The sequence below is a fragment of the Engraulis encrasicolus genome, chromosome 2 (assembly GCF_034702125.1).
Source record: "Engraulis encrasicolus isolate BLACKSEA-1 chromosome 2, IST_EnEncr_1.0, whole genome shotgun sequence".
NCBI classification, from domain to species: domain Eukaryota; kingdom Metazoa; phylum Chordata; class Actinopteri; order Clupeiformes; family Engraulidae; genus Engraulis; species Engraulis encrasicolus.
The window spans coordinates 32,246,017-32,268,278 of record NC_085858.1 but is presented as its reverse complement, the minus strand read 5'-3'; the positions used below and the strand labels follow the sequence as shown (position 1 = coordinate 32,268,278).

The following is a 22,262-nucleotide window of genomic DNA, read 5'->3' as shown; positions in this document are numbered from 1 at the left end:
TCCCTCCGCGCCTTCTCTTCTGCTTACTTTGCTTGCTTGTTTTTGTAAGCGGCGAAGGTTCATTGTGTCTATGTAGACTTGAAGCGTATGAATGTGGGTCTCTGGTTCTGTAACATAATAACCCTAATGCTTTTCTCTGGGAGGACACCGTGTTCTCCTCTCCTCTCATTCTTTCTGTTTCGGAGCCACATAAAAATGCTTTCCCTATGGACTGAAGGAAATGCTATGCCGGGCTAGACAGCGCAGGTGTGAGTGTGTGTGTGTGTGTGTGTATGTGGGGAGAGACCGTGTGGACGGATGCATGGGGGGATGGGCTAGCTAGGCTACCGTAGAAGAACATTGAGAGAAAGAGCTGCTTTAATACTTAAGTCCAGGGGGGTTCCCAAACTTTACCATGACAAGGGCCCCCATATACCGGTAGAGTCTGGCAAAGGCCCCCCTTACATGTGTCATGCCAAACTATTTTTTCTGCACACCCCTTTCACAACCATTGCCTTGGTCTGTGAGTCAGTGCCCCATTGGGATATATAAAATAATGATAGGCCTAATGCTAGTGATGTTCAGCAATGCAGAAGATCATGATAATGCATTCTTAACTAAAGGGAATACTGTTTATGTTATTTTTGGTTTGTTTTGTTGTACTTAGTTATTCAATTTATTGAACTATTTTGCTTTTCCTGTCAACCTGCTGCAGCAGCCCTCCCGTCAGAGGCGATTCTAGGGTCAGATGGGGCCCCAAGCGAAAATGCAAAAGAATGAACATTTGATCCAAAATTGCCACTACTGTGGTAAAGTGTGGGCTGTTATTTACTATCTATAGGCTTGGGGCCTGGTGGCAAGATGCGCCCCTACCTCCTATTAACCCGCTCACAGCCCCCCAAGGGGTCCCCAGCCCCCACTTTGAAAACCACTGCTTTAGCCCACGTGTAAGCTAGCTTAGCATACCTTACATTGCAGAGGCCAACACAAAAACAGATGGGCTTGGAAAAAAAATATGGCACAGTTCTTCACTTAGCTGCAACACAGGCTTTCAGCAGTACATGCCAATCAGAATGCTGGGAGAGGAAGAGGAAGTCCCTCCTCCCTCCACACTGGGATTTTGAGCGCTGCATGTGTTCTACTGAGGAGAGAAAATACTATACAAGACATGCTGCCAGTAACTATGCAATGAGAATACATGTACAATTATTTTGGACTTTAGGTACTGTTTAGGTGTCACTGGGACGTTGTAATAGTCACTGAAAAAAACGTAACTACCATAGTACTACAGTACAACACTATGACAGTGCACATGGCATTTAGGAATACGTTACAACTTGGTCATTGGCTGCCATTCTGGTAACAGCTAATTTATAACAGGGGTAGTGTCTTAAGGGGTTAAAGATACACACTGTTTATATGTCTACTCAATAGGTTTCGCCCTCTCCTTCTCAAAGCCCTTGCGTGCCTGGGCCTTGGGTTCTCACCAGGTCACTTTCATCTTACCTGCCTGGCTAGGGGTCGGCAGATGGATCAGTAGGTCAGTAAGGTGGGGGGGATGACACAGGGCATGACCCCGTCCCTGCAGCTTACTCAGTCTGGCCAGCACAGAAGGGACACCGTGTAACTGAATCTAGCTCACATGCTGCAGGCAGCACAGAGTAAATCCACCCTCAGTCCCCAGGCAAACGCCTAGCACTGCACAGCGTAGGCCGCCGGTGACAGATTGTCAAGCACACACACACACACACACACACACACACACACACACACACACACACACACACACACACACACACACACACACACACACACACACACACACACACACACACACACACACGCACACACACACACACACACACACACACACACACACACACACACAGGCACACACGAGGGGTCATTCGAATTATTTTTGTCTGTTTCATGCAGCAGATGTGTATAACACCCCCACCACCATCAATGTCAAAGGCTATTTGTATCGCATCTCACAGCACATCTCGCACAACGCTAACCTTGTGCAAAAGTCACCATGTAGGTGTTGACAGCTGCAGCTCTCTCAAAGCTTCCGGTTGGATGCAGTAAACCTGCAGATGTCACAGCCCAGTATGAGTGCCTCAGAGTGACAGGATCACAGGGCAGGGGTATAATGCCCTTTAAAGGAAAAGTGCAGTAACAAACATATTTTGTCAAAATTGAGTGAAGATTGAAAATGGTCTTCATTACACCTCCTTTATCTTGTGACAAAGCCTTATATGGTCCAAATGTGTCCTGTGTTAGAACTATTGCTATTGTAGTGGGACTGAAATACCCAGGTGGGCGCATTGAGGATTCTGACATTCATACATTTTTGAGGGGGTGACACTGACGACTGACATTTGCGCATGTATACTACAGTGCCAAGGATTGTTGCTACACCTCTGGTAATGGGGTCAAACTTAAGGACAGGCTGAGATGGAGCCAACGCAATGTGGCTCATCTCATAGTCCAGTGGCTGTCCTCTTCACATGCAATGCATTCTTCTCTCGTCTCTGGGTCCGGCATTGCATCATCATAATGGATGTTTGTTTTTTTAAAGCAGGAATGTGTTTTCCTCTGATAGCCTACCACAGGGGTGAAGGATATTCCATCCATCCTGCTCCATTTGCATCGCTGGCAACGCCACATAATGACAACAAAACAATACTTAAGTGGCTCGCTGCAATACACGAGAATGCTATTTTGGCTCCTTTGACTGGAAAGGAACCATGGAAGGCCTGTGTGATCATTGTGATAGTTGTGATACTCGTGATACGGAACAGTCTGTATTTGTCCCATATGGGTCATGTAGGAGATTTTCCAAACATGAAGATGGCAACAAATACCTGGTCTAGCTCCAACAAAGTAGAATTGAGCTGCTTGAAATGTTTAGGGTGGAAAGATCTCATATGAGAACTGGGGATGATCACTATTTTGCCATTCAGCATTATGGTCAAAGTAATATTTTAACCAAAAAACAAGATCAATATAAAGCAGGTATCTAGGGTTTTAGCAGGGAAACACAACCAATACTAAAACAGTAGTATTTTCTTCTCAAGATATTTGGGGCTTTTTGGGCCTTTAGTATTTATGACAGGACAGTGGAGGATAGACAGTGGAGGGTAGAGGATAGACAGTGGGGAGAGAGACAGGGAAGGGCTGGCAAAGGACCTGGGTCAGAATCGAATCCGGGTCGCTGGTGCAGCAGTGCAGTGCCCTACCACTTGAGCCATGACAGGACCTAGTATTTTCGCCACAACAAGCTAGTCTAATATGTGCAGTGTCTTCTGCAAGTGTAAAGAAGGCTGCCACTTATCCACATCGCAACCTGAACAAGAACTGAACCTAAACCAATACCAATCTGATATAACACGAGGCAGAAGGTCAGTCAGGTGTGGAGGCTCTGTTGAAGTGTCACAGCATGTTCATTGTGTCATGCCAGGATGTGGCCATGGGGTGACTGGAATCCAGCCTTAAAAGGCCCATTGTTTTGGAAGGTACGATAGGATATAAACTCTATCAGCTAAACATCCTGGTGCACTGCTGGGGAAAACACAGCAGCTCCAGCCTTTGTCGTTCCAGCCTTGCATTTCCTTTCATCGCATGAACAAGCATTGGATTTGCAATTCATATGAGCACATTTCACTAATTCCACAGACCGTTGCTGCCTATACCTATATGTAGGCTTTTTTTTTTTTTTAAACAAACCCCTGACAGTTTCCAGTGAATACTTGTACACAGTTCATGTAAAGAACCTGTTTGGAAATCTCTCAAATGACCAAATATGTATTCATCATTTTCAACAGTGCATACACTACAGGCTTACAGTAGTTTATGAATAGCTAGTCTTCTATATTAGACTATTCGAGCATGTTTATAAATACACCGCAATATTTAAATGTGTTTAGCAGCATGCACATCTTTAAATGTATGCACTTGCACTTGAAGTGTGTTTAGTGTGTGACAGGGGCTGCAGACAGCGCCTGATTAAAATAGACTTCCTGCTATCGCCTGTCTGCTGTGTTGCCACCTTCACGTATCACAGCTGAGTCATGCACACACACTACTCCCTCCCTCCCTCCCCTCTACACTCACTCCTCTTTGCACCCATCTCTCTTCTCTCCTGTCTCTTCTTCTCTTTCTCTCTCCTCTCTCTTCTTCTTCTCTCTCTCCCCATATATCCGTGCCTATCACTTTCTCCCTCATTTCCCTGTGTCCAATCACCTCTGCCTTTTACCCTCCTCTCTCATCACGCCTCTCATCTCTCTCTTTCCCTCTCTCTCTTCCTCCCTTTCCCTCCTCTTCCTCCCTCCGTCCTCTCTCTCTTCCTCTCCTCCCTGTGCTCCAGAGTACCCTCTCTCCTCCCTCTCTTAGCCATTACAAAGGGGCCGGCGTCTCTCATCAGGTTATATGGGTATTTAATGGCCGCCTCCTGGTCCCCTGGGCAGCACACCCCTCTCTCACGCCGGCCTAAGAGTCATCAGAGTGCCATCATTTGCACTGGTCTAAGTCGCCCCCAGGGCTGCACTAAAAGCAGCCAATAGCATCAGGACACAGCAGCGCGTGTCACATCCTCCACGGCCACGCCCAAAGAGGTCAAGGGTCAAGCATGTGACAGCTGAGGCCTCTTCCCGTGACCGAGCGGAATTATGGAGAACCTGAGGGGTTTATTAATCATGGAAGATCATTAGCAGGACACCAGAGACAGAGAGAGAGAGAGAGAGAGAGAGAGAGAGAGAGAGAAAGAGAGAGCGGGAGTGGGTGAGAGAGAGAGAGAGAGAGAGAGAGAGAGAGAGAGAGAGAGAGAGAGAGACAGAGAGAGACAGAGAGAGACAGAGAGAGACAGAGAGAGCATGAGTGGATGAGAGAGAGGGAGAGAGAGAGAGAGAGACAGAGAGCAAGAAAGAAAGAAAGATGTTCTTGGTTCATTAGGGCCCTTTATCTACACTAGAGGAGGGCGTTTTGTCTAGATGGAGACGTGTGTGTCTCTGTTTGTGGACACACAGGGCCTCCTTTGTAACTCCCACCGCCACCAGGCAATTTATAGCATGTTGTGAATGCTACATTTATGCAGAAATCAATGGGCTTTTGAATTTCAGCCACACATTGCAATGTTATCGTGCGGGTTATTCATAACGCTTTGCTATTTCACAGTGTTTACACAGTGCTCTCTTCAACAACACAATGACCTCTGCTGTGTCTTTCCACACACTTGCATTCTCATGCACTACATGTCAACATGTTTTGTTTACTCTTCTTGTGTTCTAAATAGGGCAGTCCCCCGCTGGTATAGAAACAGCATGTGTTACACACAACTTCAGAGAAAAAGCTGTGCCCCCAAACCTCAAAGGTAATTGTATGGGCTTTGGCTGAAGAGGAAGTGTATTCAAATGAATGTAGGCCATTTTAAATGTCAATGATAACCTTCCCAGACTACTAAAACCTGAACACGGTCAGTCATTGCCTGTAACTGCAGTTTGTGAGGATTGAGGAGACTGATTTTAAGCACCGTCACCACTCGCCACAAGCCTAAATCCTGTTATCAGCGTTGTTTTGTCTCTCAAATCTCACCATCTGCGTTGGCTACCTCCTCCTCCTCATCCCCAAGGAGTCACCCCTCTTTCTTCACACTGCTGGTTGTCATGCCAACAGCAATCCAAGATTCCAACAATCCAGGGCCAACTGGCCACAGTGGTAGGGCCACTATTGTACTGCTCTCTGCGAAATGGCTTTGCACATTGACAGGAAAGATCTGCGAGACAACATTAACCCTCAAAACCGTTTACATATTCATGAAAGTAATTGTTTCCTCTCGCGGGGATGGTTTCAATCAGTAGCCGCAAAAATGACATGAAATCAATATGAGGAATGTTCTAGATAGATATTCCAATTTAAATAAACACATCATCCCATCAAGTTGCGACAAATGGGGAAAAAACCTTAGCAGTGTCGTTTCCTGGAATATGGTCACTCATACATCACCATTGCTTGCACTGACGGCTGGATGCATGTGTTGGTGAGGAGAAGACTATGTGTGCCTGTGGGACCATCCACACAATTAACCCAGCCGACATCTTTGCCCCTGGCCCTGTTTTGGAGAGCGGCACAAAGTGGATTAGAAGGCCGTTCTGCCGGCTATATTGCATTATCAATGCTCACAAGGGGCAGAGGGGATATTCACAGGGGTTGGGGGAGAGGGAGAGGGAGAGGGAGAGGGAGAGGGAGAGGGCTCAGACCAGCCAGTGGAGAGCCAAAAAGTTTGTGGATGTTTGTGTGCGTGCGTGCATGCTTGCGTGTGTGTGAGAGAGAGAGAGAGAGAGAGAGAGAGAGAGAGAGAGAGAGAGAGAGAGAGAGAGAGAGAGAGAGAGAGAGAGAGAAAGAGAGAGAGAGAGTGTGTGTGTGTGCATATTTCTATGTGGGTAGGTGGTCATGGGGTGGGTGGGGGTGGAAGGGTCTGAGTTTACATCATTCTCCTCCCAGCTGCTGTCTTGGCCTTCGTCACGCCATGCTCTGGACCAGCCAACTCCCACACGTCAACCTCAGCGGGTCAAACTTGCGTGCGTGTGTGTGTGTGTGTGTGTGTGTTTGTGTGTTGAAGGAGAGGTGCCTCCTGGAGTATGAAGTATGCATGTAATGTCACACACGCAAAATTGAGAGCACACTCCAGCAGAGATGCAGCACCTCCTGTAGTGTGCCCAGTATGCAGTATGCATGTTGTGAGGCCAGCACACAGACATACAGACGCATTGAATTGAGCACACACTGCAGTAGCTCTTTGCTGTACTTGCAAAATGCCACAGACAAAGGTTTTTCCCATCAAGCTGCCATCAAATGTTCTCAGATTTGAACTGTTAGTAAAATTACAGGGTGCAGCAATGTTCCCATGTCATAAAATGTTTAACGTAAAACCGTGAGAGTCATCGCTCAATTTAGCCATGATAATGCTGCGGTCATCTGCGTGACTCAACAGATGTGGGCGGGTGAGAGGCTCCATGCAAATGGCCGCCTCCGCTGCCTGCAGCAGAATCCGTGTCCACAGCAGGCAGACAAAGGCCCCATTCAGGAGGCAGGCAGGCAGGGCACTATGAACGTCGCCAGGCAGCCAGGCAGTCGGAAAGCCAGAACTTGGAGGAGGACTGACTCTGTGAGCAATTTCTGCCCAAGGAGAGGAGAAGGAAAGGGGGGAGGGAGGAGAAAGACGGAAGAAAAAAAAGAAGGGGTAGAGGGACGCATTAAGCCCATCTCATGTGGGGAGCAGATTGAGTTCCAAAGTCAATGCTGGATGGTTGAGTCATGGCTAGCAGAGTTTAGGCTGCTCTGTGGACTCAAGTCAGAGACAAAAAGGCAAGAGGGAGGAAAGGTTTCAGGCCTTAGAGATGCAACAAAATACAATGAGATATCGGGGAAAAGGTGTGTAGAGTATTACATTATCTGCTATTAAATGATGTTATCAAATGGAGGACAATCAGCTATTTTGGGGGTTGATTATAAACCAGAAATTCATGCCTGGAAAAACATAGCCAGGGGAGATACTGTTCTGTCCTCTTCCCAAATTCCAGAAGTGTTTGCATGCGATTCAGTTAATTATGGAAAACCGTGAAACACTGCAAAGAGCCCAAGAATCTGTCCAGTCCGTTGTACATACTCAAATGTTTTGCTTTATTTCATATTGAATCTCAGCTGTATCCATGGCACAAGGAAAGAAAAAAATGACCACAATATCAAAATCATAGAAATGCAAATCAGGAGATACTTTTACAAAGTAGAGATGTGGAATGTTGTCATGACAATACTGTATACATAGGCACAGTCATCATCATCATCATACCCTTCTGTTTCCAACAAAGCAAAAAAAACACAGGAATCTCACTCGGTCATTGATTTCCCTCAATTATTCCAATTCTGGTGCAGAGATAAACCCTTAAGTAGGCAGTAATCGCTTCTATATTAGATTACTGATGCATCTTCCAGAGTGGTAAGTATTGGCATGTGGTTAAAAAAACAAGAGAGAGAGCGAGAGCGAGAGAGAGAGAGAGAGAGAGAGAGAGAGAGAGAGAGAGAGAGAGAGAAGCACCAGTTGTTGTCAACAGCATGTGTGTACGTAATCTTGGGGTGCGGTGCACTTTTTTGCTGTATTGTCATTGCACTCTTGAGGTCAGTTGAGCTGATTTTGAGTTATGACTAAGGCAGTGCTGGCCCTGATGTGTCATGAATCACACTAGCGACCCCCCACTGGCTTTGAGGGGGGCCAAATATGACATGAACTTTTGTTTCCAGTTGTGAAATCAGGTTACTTCCTAACTGAGAATTTCTCTCTTTCTTGCAGTGGACAATAGAGCTAGTGGTTAAGAGATCACAAAGGTTGAGATGATAAAAAACAGTTGTTTCTTGTAAGAAAAAAAAAAAGCGAGATATTTTTTTATTTACAATTAGAAAGAACAGGTACGTAGCAATTATGCAAATGACGCAATGGAGATCATGATAATGCCTGTGCCTTAGACAAAAGTAAAAAACAAAACAAAAAACAACAAAAACTTCTGAGATTATTCTGTCAAGTGAATAGTGTGCACATTCCAGGTAGATTCATGCCTTATTGTATATAAAACGTGTGCAGTGGAACACATACTCGCCATTCCTTCGTTAATTGTGGTGGCTCAGGAAGGATGGAGGACTTGTTTTTTGATTAAACATAAATATCGTGTTGAACCTGCAACAACATACCTTCAGGACAGTAAAGTGAGACCCCACACGCTACACGGCACATAATGTTACGATGACTCCCACAAAGTTTAGTTCTGTTGCAGGTTTTTCTTACTCTTTTTTTAAAACCTTTTTTTTGTTTTTGAAACTTGATCGCCTCCTTCATGGTCTCAGTGTGGGAGACAACGGAGAGATGTTCCAGTTAATGTTTCATTCGTAATGAACAATAATTATAATGGCACAAACAACAAACATCCAGTTCATTCTCAATTAGATATAAGCACGTTTCCATTTACGCTCAGAGACCAGCTTAAGATGCTCACCATAATAAGTGGTCCTCATACTTCATCATCATCATCATCATCATCATCATCATCATCAGCATCACCATCACCATCTCTTCCAGTGGCTCTGGGAGATTGCTTCATCCTCAAGAGCAATCCATTGCAAAGACAAAACAAACTCATATATATTCGACAAACATTCAAACAGTTACCACTGTGTTTGGCCTGCGTGGTCTGGGTACAGTATGTGAACAGACCTGGAGCACGGCTTGTTGTCGGGCTAAGGTTGAGGGGGTAATACAACAGTGATTGGCATTAGGATGGGGAGAATCAGGGAGAGCGGAGAGAGAGAGAGAGTAGAGAAGGCATCTTTTTCTTTTCTTTTAGACTACTGCGCTATATACACACACATACACATACTACTTCAACTATAGGCCTCCAGGTGAGATGAGGTTACAGAACAGGATTGTGGGTATTGTTGTCCCTTATATCACTTTTCAGCTTCCAACATACACTGTACATATGGCAAAAGCACACGTTCAGCCATCTTCCTTAATACTACATTGCACCATCTCACTGAGGGCGCTGGCCCCTCTGCCCTATAGAAGATCCACGATCAGGATCTGGTGCCCCTTTCCTTAAATCTTGGCAGGGAAATGAAAGCAGATAAAGAAAGTGAGGCGAGAGATGTTGCACTCTCCAAAGCAGCAGCTTGATTATGATGATCTCCTCCCCCTCCCAAAATTTAGATGTTGAACACAAAGACGGTGAACAACTGGCACGTGAGGAGATTAGGCCTTCTTTTTTTTTTTTTTGTCTTTGACCGTTTTGGCTTTCAGTCAGCAGACTAACGAATGGACAACTCTGTGAGTATTTCATGGGCTTTTCAGATAGACAACTCTGAATTTAGCGAAGCAGACTCATCCCAGGACGCTGGAATAGACACATGTGTCTCCATCTGGAAACGAAACAAGTCCTTTTTTAAAAACAATGAGAGCCATCTGACTGAGAGCAAACTCCCATCAGTCCCCCAGTCAGGCTTCTCCACCAATCATAACCCTCTTATTTGTGCACGTTCATTGAGGAAGAAAAAAAAAACGTGTTTTAAAAATGCAACAAAAAAAACAAGAAATATAATTGTACAAAAAAACGTAATCAAACAAAGCCACAGTGGTACATGTAAGTGCGTCTAGTACTCCCACATGGTGGAACTGTCCAAGTCGTCTGCGTTGGCCTTGAGGACGCCGGCGTGGTCTCCTCGCAGGTATTTGCCGTCGCCCATGGCCTTCAGGGCCACCTTGTTGTAGTCGCAGAACTCCAGCAGGAAGTCCACGGGGGTGTCACTACTGCTGATCACCGAGGTCTCACTGCCCACCATCCAGTACTTCCCAGTGGAGTCTGGAACAACAAACAACCAACGGGTTCATATTAGCCAGCTAGTAACCGAGCACATTAGCTAATGTGTAAACTCGGAAACACTAAATGCAAAACATGAGGAAATAAATATAATCATTTTGGTTGCATCTGTGAGTGAATACTGGAAACCAACTGGTTAATAATATAGTGAATTAGTCAAGTGTGTTTGTGGCAAAACATGAGGAAAGAAATATTGTATATTGTAAATATCGTATATTGTAAAATATTGTGTGTTTTGTGTGATTGTACAAATGTGATTTTGTAGAGTAGCGTGTAGCCTATACATCCAAGTTCCTACCCGCTACAGCATTTCTTAAATGGGACGCCATCAAAAAGTCTGCATTTCAATGAGCTCTTTATATGCACATCAATAAACTGTTTATGATCAGGTTTTTGGAGTTACCGGTTTATTCGAGCACTCATGTAAACTGAATAAACTGTTCTCATAATCGGTTTATTGCCGTTAACGGTTTATGAGAAATCTGATTTGCACAGGTAGGTTTTTGGCTAATAAACTGATTTCTGAAGACATGTATCCAGCATAATCGGGTTGCTATCAGGTTATTGTCATTCTAGAAGGATAAGTAGCCAATCACAAGCCTTAAATTCTAGCTTCGTGTCACACACACTTCAGTGGGACACAGGCAACCGACGGACTGCATATAAACAGCAATAAACTGTTTACTCTAATAACCTGTTTATTCCAATAACCCGATTATTGCGGCCATATAAACGGGCTCAATGTCTTTGACTGTGTATACTTCCTCATTCTCAATCGGTTACGCCAATCACAATACAACTTCAATCCTCAAAAGCCCTCTGACAAAGGAAATCAAAGAAAGTCACGACTAGCCCAAGCTACTAAAGCACACCACACTAATCCCTGAGTCAGCAGCTTTTCAGCAGCGGTCCACCACTGTGGGGTGAGCCAACACAAACCTTGGAGGCTGTAAGCACCATCCCGGAACTCCAGCCCAAAGACGTCATAGGAGGAGCGGTTGGAGTCCAGGGTGCCGGTCACCTTCCTGCAGCCGATGAAGCCGTGCTCCCCACGCAGCACGATGATGGGCCTGTTGATCAGCTTCATCAGGAACTCTTCAGTCTCGCCTGAGGAGGAGGAGGCAGGAGGAGGGCGGACATGTTCAAGGCACATGTAACACATTTATAACACATTCTTTATTTCTTCTGACTCTAGGATGGACAGTGAGGATTATGAAATGAAGAGAATGGAAGAGAGATGGGGTAGGGTTGGGGAAACGACCAAGGCCAACTCATACTTGTGTCCCCATGGACACCCAAGCTTATCTGTGGTCTGACGCCCCAGCGCACTATGCCACAGCACACCCCACATCCTTCATGTCTTATTGATCATCTTTTATGACCGGTATATTATGTGTACATCACTTTAAAAGATGATGCATTACTTGTATCACAATCTTTTGCAAACAAGTGCCAAAGAAAAGAGCATAATAATGTGATTACAACTAAAAGTGCCCTCCGCAAATTAAGTAGTAAGGAAGGACAGAAAGAGATATAACCATCAGCAAGGACATCCCACTGCGTAATGGTAGCTATTCATCTAGCCAACAGCACACACACACACACACCACGCAATCACGTATCAATCCAACAGACACAGCGATCAATTCGATCCTAAATCTCTGCAGATCTAATTGCACTTGAAAGTCCACTTCTCTCACCTGCAACATCTATGGTGGCTGCCAATTGCCCGTTCTTCTTGGCAGCAACATATTTTCCATTGGCAGCACGGAGAGTGATTCTCTTCTCGCGCCATTCGATGTCGAAATAGCAATTTGCAGTTCTGAAAACAAAATGGGGATGACAAGTTTGGTTGAAGTTACAAAACTCTTAATAATCAACTGAGAGTTAACATTAGTAAATACATAGATGTTTGATGGCTAGATTTAAGGTATAGTACAAGGAATATGTGCTTAAAAAAGATATAAAAAATGACTGGGAATCAACTTGTTGTTACTCAGCACATCATTGACCCTTCCTGCATTCACTTTTCTAATATTTTCACATCACTTTGCATTGAGGTTTTGATAGTGTATTCTGTGATATAACATCACCTCTCTGGGAATGCATGATCTCTCACTCATTAGTGGTGGCGAGAGCAACCAGCTTGCAATCCAGACTTCCTTGCGTGTTGGAATTTTGACATGCGTAATACTTTGTGTCGTGGTGTTGCATCACTTGGTATTAGGTTTAATCTGCAAGATCAACCTGAAAATGACCTACCAAGATGATCCATCAGCTTTTAACAATCTTTCAAAGTACCTCCTTTCCCAAACAGCTCAAACTCCACTCACCAACACAGCCCTGTAATTCTGGCTCATCTAACTTCGCCTTAGTACATCCACTAACGTCTGTGCTTAGCACACTCGTTTGCAATACACTTTCCATAAAAGCATCTGCTAAGTGTAATATTAATGGGGTGCACTTAAAGGGACACTGTGCAGGAAATGGTCAAAAAAGGTACTGCAACTATGCTGATCATTGAAACTGGGCTGCCTATTGCCAAATTTGATCTTTACATGAAAGTTCACAAAGTAATAAACAAATGTTTTCTAGTATGGTCCAAGTAGAATAATTTTTGCTGCTAAAAATGGCTTTTTTTGGAAATTCAAAATGGCGGACCATGTAGAAGATCCCCCTTTTCATGTATGAAAAGTGCATTTTTTCCAGTCATAATGAATACTTAGAATTTGATGGTGGTGGTAAGTATTCATGAAAAAGGTAACATTAGTGAATGGGCAGGATGAATTCTGGAAATAAACAACTAAAAATCTCACACAGTGTCCCTTTAAGAGGCGCTTGGTGACCTACTTGGTGGAGGCGGTGCACTGGAGGCCTCCGTTGGCGGTGAGGGTCCAGTACTTCCCTGTGCAGGTCCTGAAGGCACACTTCTTAGTGTCCTTACTGATCTCCATCTGGAAGGTCTCCTGGTCGCCCTCCTCATCCTGGTTGGCTGACAGATCCATGCCTGTTGGGTAGAGAGGGGGGGGGAGAGAGAGAGAGAGAGAGAGAGAGAGAGAGAGAGAGAGAGAGAGAGAGAGAGAGAGAGAGAGAGAGAGAGAGAGAGAGAGAGAGAGAGAGAGAGAAAATGAAGTCGTTAGCATTGGGATTTACTCCACTGGAAATCCTGCTAATTTGACAAAAGGGAAATGGGAAGAGGAAGGAATGCAGCTTGGCTTGCTTTGATCAGCCTGAGTCGCACTAATTGAGCAAAATAAGTCGTCCAGCTAGCGAGTGAGTGAGAGTGGGGATTAGACAGGCTGTGAACTCTGACCTCTTACGCACTGTACTGTACAGTAGAAGACATGCCAGCAGCTCGCCTTTCTCCTGTTCTCTGCAGCTTCAGCTGACATGCATACCACACACTCACGCTCACACACGCGCTCACGCACTCACACTCGCACACCACAGCACCCTGCCAACAGCTCCACGGGAAGGTAATCTCCTGGGGATCTGCGGGCCACTGCACATGCCAGGATGCTGCTGAATGGGATGCTTCATACTCCACACTCAACACTAGGGCGAGGAGGAGGAGGAGGTCACGGGCATACATCCGCTCCCAAAGAGAATCCAATAGGCAGACAGCCTAGCTATGAGGCCAAAACCAGGACCATGTTTCTCGAAAGCATTGTGGCTAACCAGCTAGCAACTTAACTAGCTTTACAATAGCGTTGCAACCAAGTAAGTTGCTAACTTCGTTAGCAATGATGTTGTCGAGAAATGCAGCCCAGGTCGGCAGTTTGCGACTACTCAGAGTGAAATTATAAGGGACTGGTGGACGTCATGTGGGCTACACATTGCCTCTTCTCTCAGAGCCCAAAATATTATGGCGATGCAGTTAGAAAGCTCATAACCAGAAGGCCAGTAAGGGATGCTTCGCACTATACATTAGAGCCCAGAGTAGGTCATGGGGACTACATCCCTTCTCAAACACACAGCTATTATACAGCTATAAATGTCAAAACCAGAGGGCCAGTTCTTGTCTAAAATGGATGAAATCAAGTTAGAGCCCATCATGATGGGGTGGGCGGCAGGAGTTATGTTGAATAATGCAGCCATAGTGGCAACTTAACTGCTAATGAATCATCCATTCATGTGAACATACAGTCCCTGCCATACAACAAGTATATTTAGTAGATGATGTCAAGCGTCTCGACAATAAAACACAATGCATGGCCCACCCCCCAACTGCAAATGGATATAAAGCACCCTAACATTATGCCTTCCTGTAAAAACAGACTCCCACAGAGCTGAAAAATCCGGACATCATGCACTCCACTGAAAACATTAGGGATGAAAAAAAGAGTAGTTGTGGAAAGGCAACTGGAAACAAAAAGATGTTGGGAGACTTTTTTTGCCATTTCCTTAATAATCCACAACTTTTGTCTCTCCTCTTTAATCTATGTCAATGTGATCACTAAAATCTACACTCTTTTTCCTACTCTCTTAAAAGCATTGGCTTGCAATGGTAAAGAATTGCCATGGCCACGGCCACAGCTTTAGCCTCAGACCCAGAGCAGAGCAGAGCAGAGCAGATTGAGTTTCCACAGAACTATGCGGGATGAATGAGCAAGGAAAATAAATGGCCGAGATGAGAAACACATGCTCCCAAACGGTCAATCTGCAGCAGGGGGAGAGTGACTAAGCCAGCTCTAAATCAATCCTGGATGCAGGAGAGAACGGAGGAGGCGGCCAGCGAAAAAAAGGAAAAAAATGGGGAAGAGAAGAGGGAGAACAAAAAGAAAAGAGAAGAAAAGGAAAACACTGATCAGTTTTCTGTCTCAACGTGTCTCAACAAAGCACTTTCTGCTTCATCTCACACCACCCACCAACTGCTGCAAACTGACCAGGAAGCCCTCATCCGCCTACATACACGCATGCACGCACACAAGCGCATGCACACACACAATTCTCACCCTCCCCCACACCAGTTTGTTTGGTCCTGAGGGCATTTTTGTCAGACATCAACTTGATCTCTCTACCCACTCAAACTAGGGCTGTAGGACAAGTGCTTGACAGTTCAACACCATGTCGTCACTATTCAATATTCTACTGATCTGTTCCAACACCACGTTGCCCTGTTCAACACCCTTATGCCAAATCCAACACCAGGCAGCAATGTCACAGAGGTCATCGTCATTGCTGTAAACATGGCAAACCACATCAGCAGAAGAAATGGCTGAAATGTATCCCACTCAACTTCTCACTCCAATGCCCAATTTCAATGCAAATTTCAACTGGAATGCGAAGACCATGCAATGTTTAACAAAAAAGTGTCATCTTGAATATGCAATTCTAATTTCAGAAGGGGGGGAAAATCTCAGCAGGGTATGAATTTGGGTCATGAATACGGCCCCAACAGGACTTGTCCCTGGCCAAAGATAACATAAAGGGAGACGGTTATCTGCCTAAGCCCATGCTGAGCTTGAAGCAGAGCCAACCAGGCCAGTAGTGGCAAACCGGCACGAAGAGCCCCCCCAAAAAACACTCAGCTGGGGGTGAGCAGATAGATATGGAAGGGGGTAGGAGGCCTTCTGCAAGCCAAAGCCCTAATCCTGTAGTCAGACTGATAGATTGGGTGAGGAACATCTGGAGACACACTGGTCCTGGAGCACACCGGGGAGACCGTACAGAATGCACACCGCGGAGACCTTCCAGAATGCAGGGGTTTTCCCCCCTCTTCATGGTTTGTGTGTGTGTGTGTGTGTGTGTGTGTGTGTGTGTGTGTGTGTGTGTGTGTGTGTGTGTGTGTGTGTGTGTGTGTGTGTGTGTGTGTGTGTGTGTGTCAGAAAGAGTGGATGTAAGTGTGTGTGTTTGTGCATTACAACAGCCATCCAGCCTGCTCTGGGTTCCCCTCCTCACATCCCTCCACGCTTCCCTCCCCTCCTGCCGGTCTTCCTTTGGCCGCGAGGCCCCTATTGTTCAGGCAGCTCCAGGGGCTGCTGAGAGGCCAGGGAAGGCAGGCAGGCAGGGAGGGAGGGAGGCAGGCAGCTGGGGTGTAGCATGAGGAAAGAGAGGAGCAGAGAGGAGGAGGAGACGAGGACAGATCATTCTGCCTTTGTTCTCACCCAGCCACGCCACCCTCCGCAAGCACATTGCTGCCTCTGCTGCTGTAGCTCACCCCCTAGCCTCCCCTCGGCTCTCTTCTCCTCTCCTCTGTTCCTCTTTTCTCCTCTCCCACCCAGATCCCTTTCATCCCTCAGCACAATCTCAGGCCATTCAATCGACCCTACAAAATGCTGGGCAACAATCGTGGCACATGCTTCAAAAAGATGGGAGGGCTTTTTCAAGAGAGAAGAGGGAGGGACACAGAGAGAAAAAAATCCCTCTCAGCACACTGAATTCCATTTGCTGTTACGCATTATTGCAGATGGGAGCAAAAAAAATTGCATTGTATTGGACCAGATTTTTTCGTAATGTGATTGCACACAATTGCCATGATTGGGCCATATTTGGGCAACATTTCGCCCGGTCCATCACAATACCAGAGAAAGGGGAGGAGCAGCATGGATTATCTTGTGAAATTCTGATTATATCACCCCATCCATCCAGCTGCACACGCCCCCCTACCCAACCTCTTCCGCTACCCCCCTCCAAGCATATGCCTCACTTGGAAACCCAACAAGCAAACGCAAGGACACCATCCTAAATCCAAATCACAAACACAAGCCAAAGTGAAGGCACTAATGAAAAAAGAGGAAAAAACTCCAGAGGACACAACACATGGGTGAACCAACCCAACCCACCCCACCACACACACACACACTCACCCCACCCCCAAACAAACACAACCACGTAAAACCCCCGAAACCCCCTACCCCACCACCTTTTCTATTTGGACCTGCAAAGCCCACCACGTGCCACCCTTAGTACCAGGCCCTTGGCACCCATCCAGCACACTGGCACCAAAAAGCCCCCAGGCTGCACTGCACATCCATCTACTGCATGTCAGCAAGGGGGGGTGGGGGGTGGATTCAGCATCTTTGTCTGCCCCAACACCACTGTGCCACTCAGAAACAAAAACCCATCCAGAGAGAAAAGGAACACACGGGCTCCACACGAGCCCCCATGCTCGTGTAAATATACTACTCGGCCTCTTTCAGATTTCACTCTTGCTGTGGTCAAAAGCACCCCACATGCCTGAGAGAGGTCAAATGTCTGCAGTGATGTTAGCCAGCTAACCTCAGGGAGGTTAGCTGGCTTAGGGAGGGAGAGAAAGGGAAAGATGGATGGGAAAGCATGGCAGGGTCAAGCATCAGAGAAACATTTTTGCTCAGAACATAAAAAGTGATGGATTTTTGTTGGTTGAAATCTAATAAAAGTCTGTGCTGCATTCTTGCAGACAAAAAGGTCTTTGAACCACTCTCTCCCGGGGTTTTTACAGTGCTGCGCTGATTCACTCATAATTCAATTACAAGATGCCGGCAACTTCACAATGGGGCAATAATAGCCAGCATACAGTCTGCAAATGCAATTCACAGCTATGTGTTGGTGTACAGTGCACGGATTGGAGGAAAGAATCAATACATGTATCATTTTTCAGGTGGTTTGTGCACAGTAGTGTGCTCTGTTCAGGGAAGGATGGAGGAGAACCATTTCATTTCAATTCTCACAATGCAGTGACAAAATGGAGACTTGCTGCTAGCTACCCTCCTCCAACACTCTCTTTCTCTCCTCTCTTCAAAATGGTTCTCTGACATCTGTGAAATGATGGGGTTGCAGACCACTTGCCTTGCTGGAAAGAGGTCTTTTAGTCATGTGGATGCCTGCTTTATAGACAGACAATAATTACAAATGCCGCAGATCCACCCATGCCCACCCGGGGACCACAGTAAGAAAAGCATGGTGTGTGTGTGTGTGTGTGTGTGTGTGTGTGTGTGTGTGTGTGTGTGTGTGTGTGTGTGTGTGTGTGTGTGTGTGTGTGTGTGTGTGTTCAAATCTAAACTGCATGTGCCATTGGCAGCAGTTAGCAAGAATACATTTCTATTTTCCCTTTTACAATATGCATAGTGCATTTCTTTGGTTGGCCACTTATCATCAGTCATTTGTTTTTACGCACGGGGAGATAAACAATCACTACTACAGCTATGGAGTGATTTGACAGTGAGGCTGACTGACAACCATTCAATTCAGGGTTTTTGTATTGCCTTGGCAGAGGAAATGTCTGCTCACCTTGTCTGGTAGACACGTTCCTTTCATTGCCTGCAGTGAGCACCACTTGAGGATGGCTTTGCTCCAGAACAAAAAGCTCGTCCTTCCCAACCTTGGAGCTCTTGCCGGACTTCATGGTTCCACTGGGACCAGAGGGAGCGAGGTATTTCCCTCCACAGTCTCTGAACGCCACCTTTCCAGACCTGAATTCCAACGTGTATCCGGTTGTCTTGTCAGGCTTCAGCGCCAGGCTGCCGTCATTCATCAGGAACCGGTTGTCGGAGGTCTGCAGGTGGTACCTCTGGTCCTGGAAGACCAAGGTGATGAGGGAGTCGACGCCCCAAGGAACATCCCTGTCAATGGCTATCTCGTCTTGTTTGGAGCTCAGGTGAGCGTACCTCTTCCTCGTCAAGCTGAAGATGTTGACCTGGGGGTGCATGGCAATATGGACGCTCCATTTTTCTGCAATGGAGATGGTCTGAGCGAAACAGGTAATTCTGTCCTCGGTGCCCCCGAGATAGCGCTTGTGGGGCTCCGACTGCAGGGACCAGCGCCCATCATCGTGGGCAGTGATGATGAAGCCACACTCGGGGCTTGGGGTCTCACTGTCACCTGTGACGTTGCCATCTTTGTCTGCAGCTATGTACCGTCCGAGGTGGCTCTTCAGAAAGAACACGTTGGAGTCATCACCATTCTGTTCCAGTGTCCAAATCTGTTTCTTCTTCATGCTGGTCGCTGAGGCATTGATCTTGAACCCGAATGTCTCGGCGGTGAGATACTTGTTCCCACAATTGATAAGCCCAAATTGGATCTTGAGCATGTCGCTTGTTCCGTTCGCCGTCATGGTGATTTGTTTTGGTTGGAGAGAGGATGCTTCGTTGTGTTACTGGAGGATGGTTCTGCAGCTCTCGCTCTGTGGATGGAATAATGCCCGAGTGGTCTCTTTGTTTGGGGGAGCGTGCGCGCCCTGTTCAGAAGCCTCTCTCAGCGCGAGCTCGAAGCCACAGCTGCCGCTTTTATACAGATGAATGATGTCAGGCACTCTGCCCCGCCCCCGTACCGAAGAGAATCTGAAAAACCTTACTTACAGTTTCATATGTAAATGCCAAATATATTTCAGATTCACAAAACTACACCCTTAAAGTTATTTATTTCACACACCTAGGTGTGTGTTATGTTCACTGCTACATTAAATGTCAAATTGTTGGCCTATTAGCCTAATGATGCTGACATCTATGGCACAGTAAAGCAACACAACTTCTGAGATCTATGATCGGAATTAGGGCGTGCAGACAAAATAGTGTAATCAGAGTAATCCACAGTGATCTCCTGTTTCCATTATACACATTTTCAGGAGCTGATCAGAGAAGGCTATGCGCCTTTTGACTTTTAAATGAGCCCCACTTTCATTGCCACTGGAGAGGATGAGGAAACAGGACTTGGTGTGTTTGTCCTCACAAAGATCTATTCATAGTCTGAACATGCAGATCAGACGTTCAGGAAGATAGAGTCAAATAAACAATGACTCAGGCCAAATAATATTGGCATGCCACACAGGAACAAACATCCCTTGAAACCTGGTGAGCTTTGATACTTTTGCTTCCACAAAACTCCCTCCTAATGGTACCCTTGGCACTCTTAGGTGTAGGTGTAAAATACTTACCAGTTGCACAGACTTTGCAAGGCAGTCAGTCAGTCAGTCAGTCAGACATAGGAAGTAACAGCTTCCTTATGGATGTGTATTGCGTAATAGCCTACATGAAAATTACATGTAATTGTCTGGCAAGAAATGGCTGTCTTTGTATATGAAAACATAAAGAAGTAATCCTCTTACTTTTCGTCTAAGAGGGCCACAATTATCATGTAAACAGGACAATCAGGCAACAGACTAATTAGAGAACCCCATCAATGGTACCTTTATCTGAGTCTTTCTTTCAGAGTGGACCCCCCCACGGGCTGCTTGCCAGTTATGCAGTTAGCCTTGCATCCAGGGCTGGATTAACGCACAGGCTAGATATGTCTACAGCCTAGGGCCCCCCACCTGCCAGGGGGCCTCAGATTGGCCAAACGTGAAAAATTGCAGAATTGTGACAGAATGCAATGTTGAAAAATTCATCTGACGTCCTGAGTACAGTTGGTAGGCATGTTATCCTAGCTCACAATTACGACACTGTCTATGTAAATTTGTTGCGAAATGTGCCTTCCAGGGGGGCCCACAGCAGCCTGTAGCCTAGGGGCCACAGGTCATCTTAATCCGGCCCTGCTTGCATCGTGTGGTGGCATGGGTAGACCCAAATGGAGAGATAGGCCAAATGGGAAATGAAACTCGCTCACCACATAGTTGTCTGTATGATGGCTGCAAGACAATTCAAAACACACCCTATGTAGTAAATACATTTACATTTCCCATCAAAGGTCCCTTTTATCTGCTTCACTCTCCAATGGGAGTGGGACCCCCTTTGGGTGCTTGCCAGATATGTAGTTAGCCTGGTGTAATGTAGTGTTGGGTGGGCGCAAACAGAGGGCCATAGTGTCAGGGAGCATGCCTGTGGTAGATGGTGTTATCAGATAGAGTTAGGCTGCCAGCCATGCAATTAGCTAGCTATGTAGTGTGTGACCTATGATGTGGTGTGGTGTGAGCCGGGGTGCTGACAGAGAGATAGTGTGTTAGTGAGATCAGATTAGGTATATAAAGGTTGGCATGGGCTCCTGTTCGTTCTCGGGGAAGCCCCTCTGACTCGATAACTCTTCTTAATTCACCTTTTCATTCGGCAAACTTGTACCCATAAAGTTCCAGTTTGTAGCATGTTAAGGCCTACATTTTCATTTCTTACATTAAACTACTCTATATTGTGTTAGCTAACCAGTGACATTCAGTTGAGGGTTTCTTGTTTTTTTCCTTGATATATGACATGATAAACTCACAGTTATGTTGGGTATTTTTTGTCTTTTCTTGTTCAGGAAGGTTGAAAGGAAAACTGACACATTGAACCTTTAATCCATATTCTCAAATCATATTTAGATATGATTATAGAAATGGCTCAATGACTTTTCATTGCAAATGTAACACCTTTGAGCACATCACTTTTAAAATTCAAACTGTTTGAGGCAAACAGTCAGATGTGTTGGGGCCCTATGCTTAGTTTTAAGAATTATAACTACTGAGTTACACTCTGGAAAAAAAGTACAGGGGCGTAATTACAGTTAGTGTCCCAGCCATATCCTGGAGACAGTTTGTGGGGTGTGTGTGTGTCTGTGTATGTGTGTGTGTGTCCTACCGAGTGTGAGTTTGCGCATGCTCATGCCTGCGTGTTTGTGGTGTGTGAGAGACAATCTCAAATTCACAGTCTATTATAATTTTGCTGTCTCGTCTGCACATAGCCATCTCCCATTCCAGATGGTTAGCCCTTTTTTGCATTTATTTTGCAAAATACATGGGATACACTCTCTCTACAGCCAGGTAGCTTTAAAAAAAAACAAAAAAAAACGAACAGACAACAGTGGTAGCATTTATCAAAGATGCAAATGTAGATATGTGAAGAGATTATGTGGTAGAGGACCAGCACATGAATTTGTGTCTTATTTGGGTTTAATCCCGTTGTATTTGCAACTATTCTATCCGCTTGCATTTTCTGAGGGAGATAGTGTGAAGAAGGGTGGGGGTGAGGAATG

At 45.7% G+C, this 22,262-nt stretch overlaps 1 protein-coding gene across 1 annotated transcript; it reads right to left on the bottom strand.

Moving 5' to 3' along the window:
• Positions 1 to 8,213: 8,213 nt before the first annotated feature.
• fscn1a (fascin actin-bundling protein 1a) lies at positions 8,214 to 19,590 on the bottom strand. Its single transcript, XM_063186564.1, has 5 exons — positions 18,612 to 19,590; positions 13,251 to 13,407; positions 12,101 to 12,222; positions 11,340 to 11,507; positions 8,214 to 10,382 (listed from the first exon to the last, which is right to left on the bottom strand). The coding sequence occupies exons 1-5, from the start codon at positions 19,432 to 19,434 to the stop codon at positions 10,174 to 10,176; spliced, it is 1,479 nt and encodes a 492-aa protein (XP_063042634.1). The 5' UTR covers positions 19,435 to 19,590; the 3' UTR covers positions 8,214 to 10,173.
• Between the last annotated feature and the right edge of the window lie 2,672 nt (positions 19,591 to 22,262).

Excerpts from the sequence above, each read along its gene's own strand:
- fscn1a (XM_063186564.1), bottom strand. The coding sequence starts at position 19,434 with ATGACGGCGAACGGAACAAGCGACATGCTCAAGATCCAATTTGGGCTT. Across the intron at positions 11,508-12,100 it reads AGCCACCATAGATGTTGCAG|GCGAGACTGAAGAGTTCCTG; the intron begins GTGAGAGAAGTG and ends CCTCCTCCTCAG. Across the intron at positions 10,383-11,339 it reads TGGTGCTTACAGCCTCCAAG|ACTCCACTGGGAAGTACTGG; the intron begins GTTTGTGTTGGC and ends TTGTTGTTCCAG.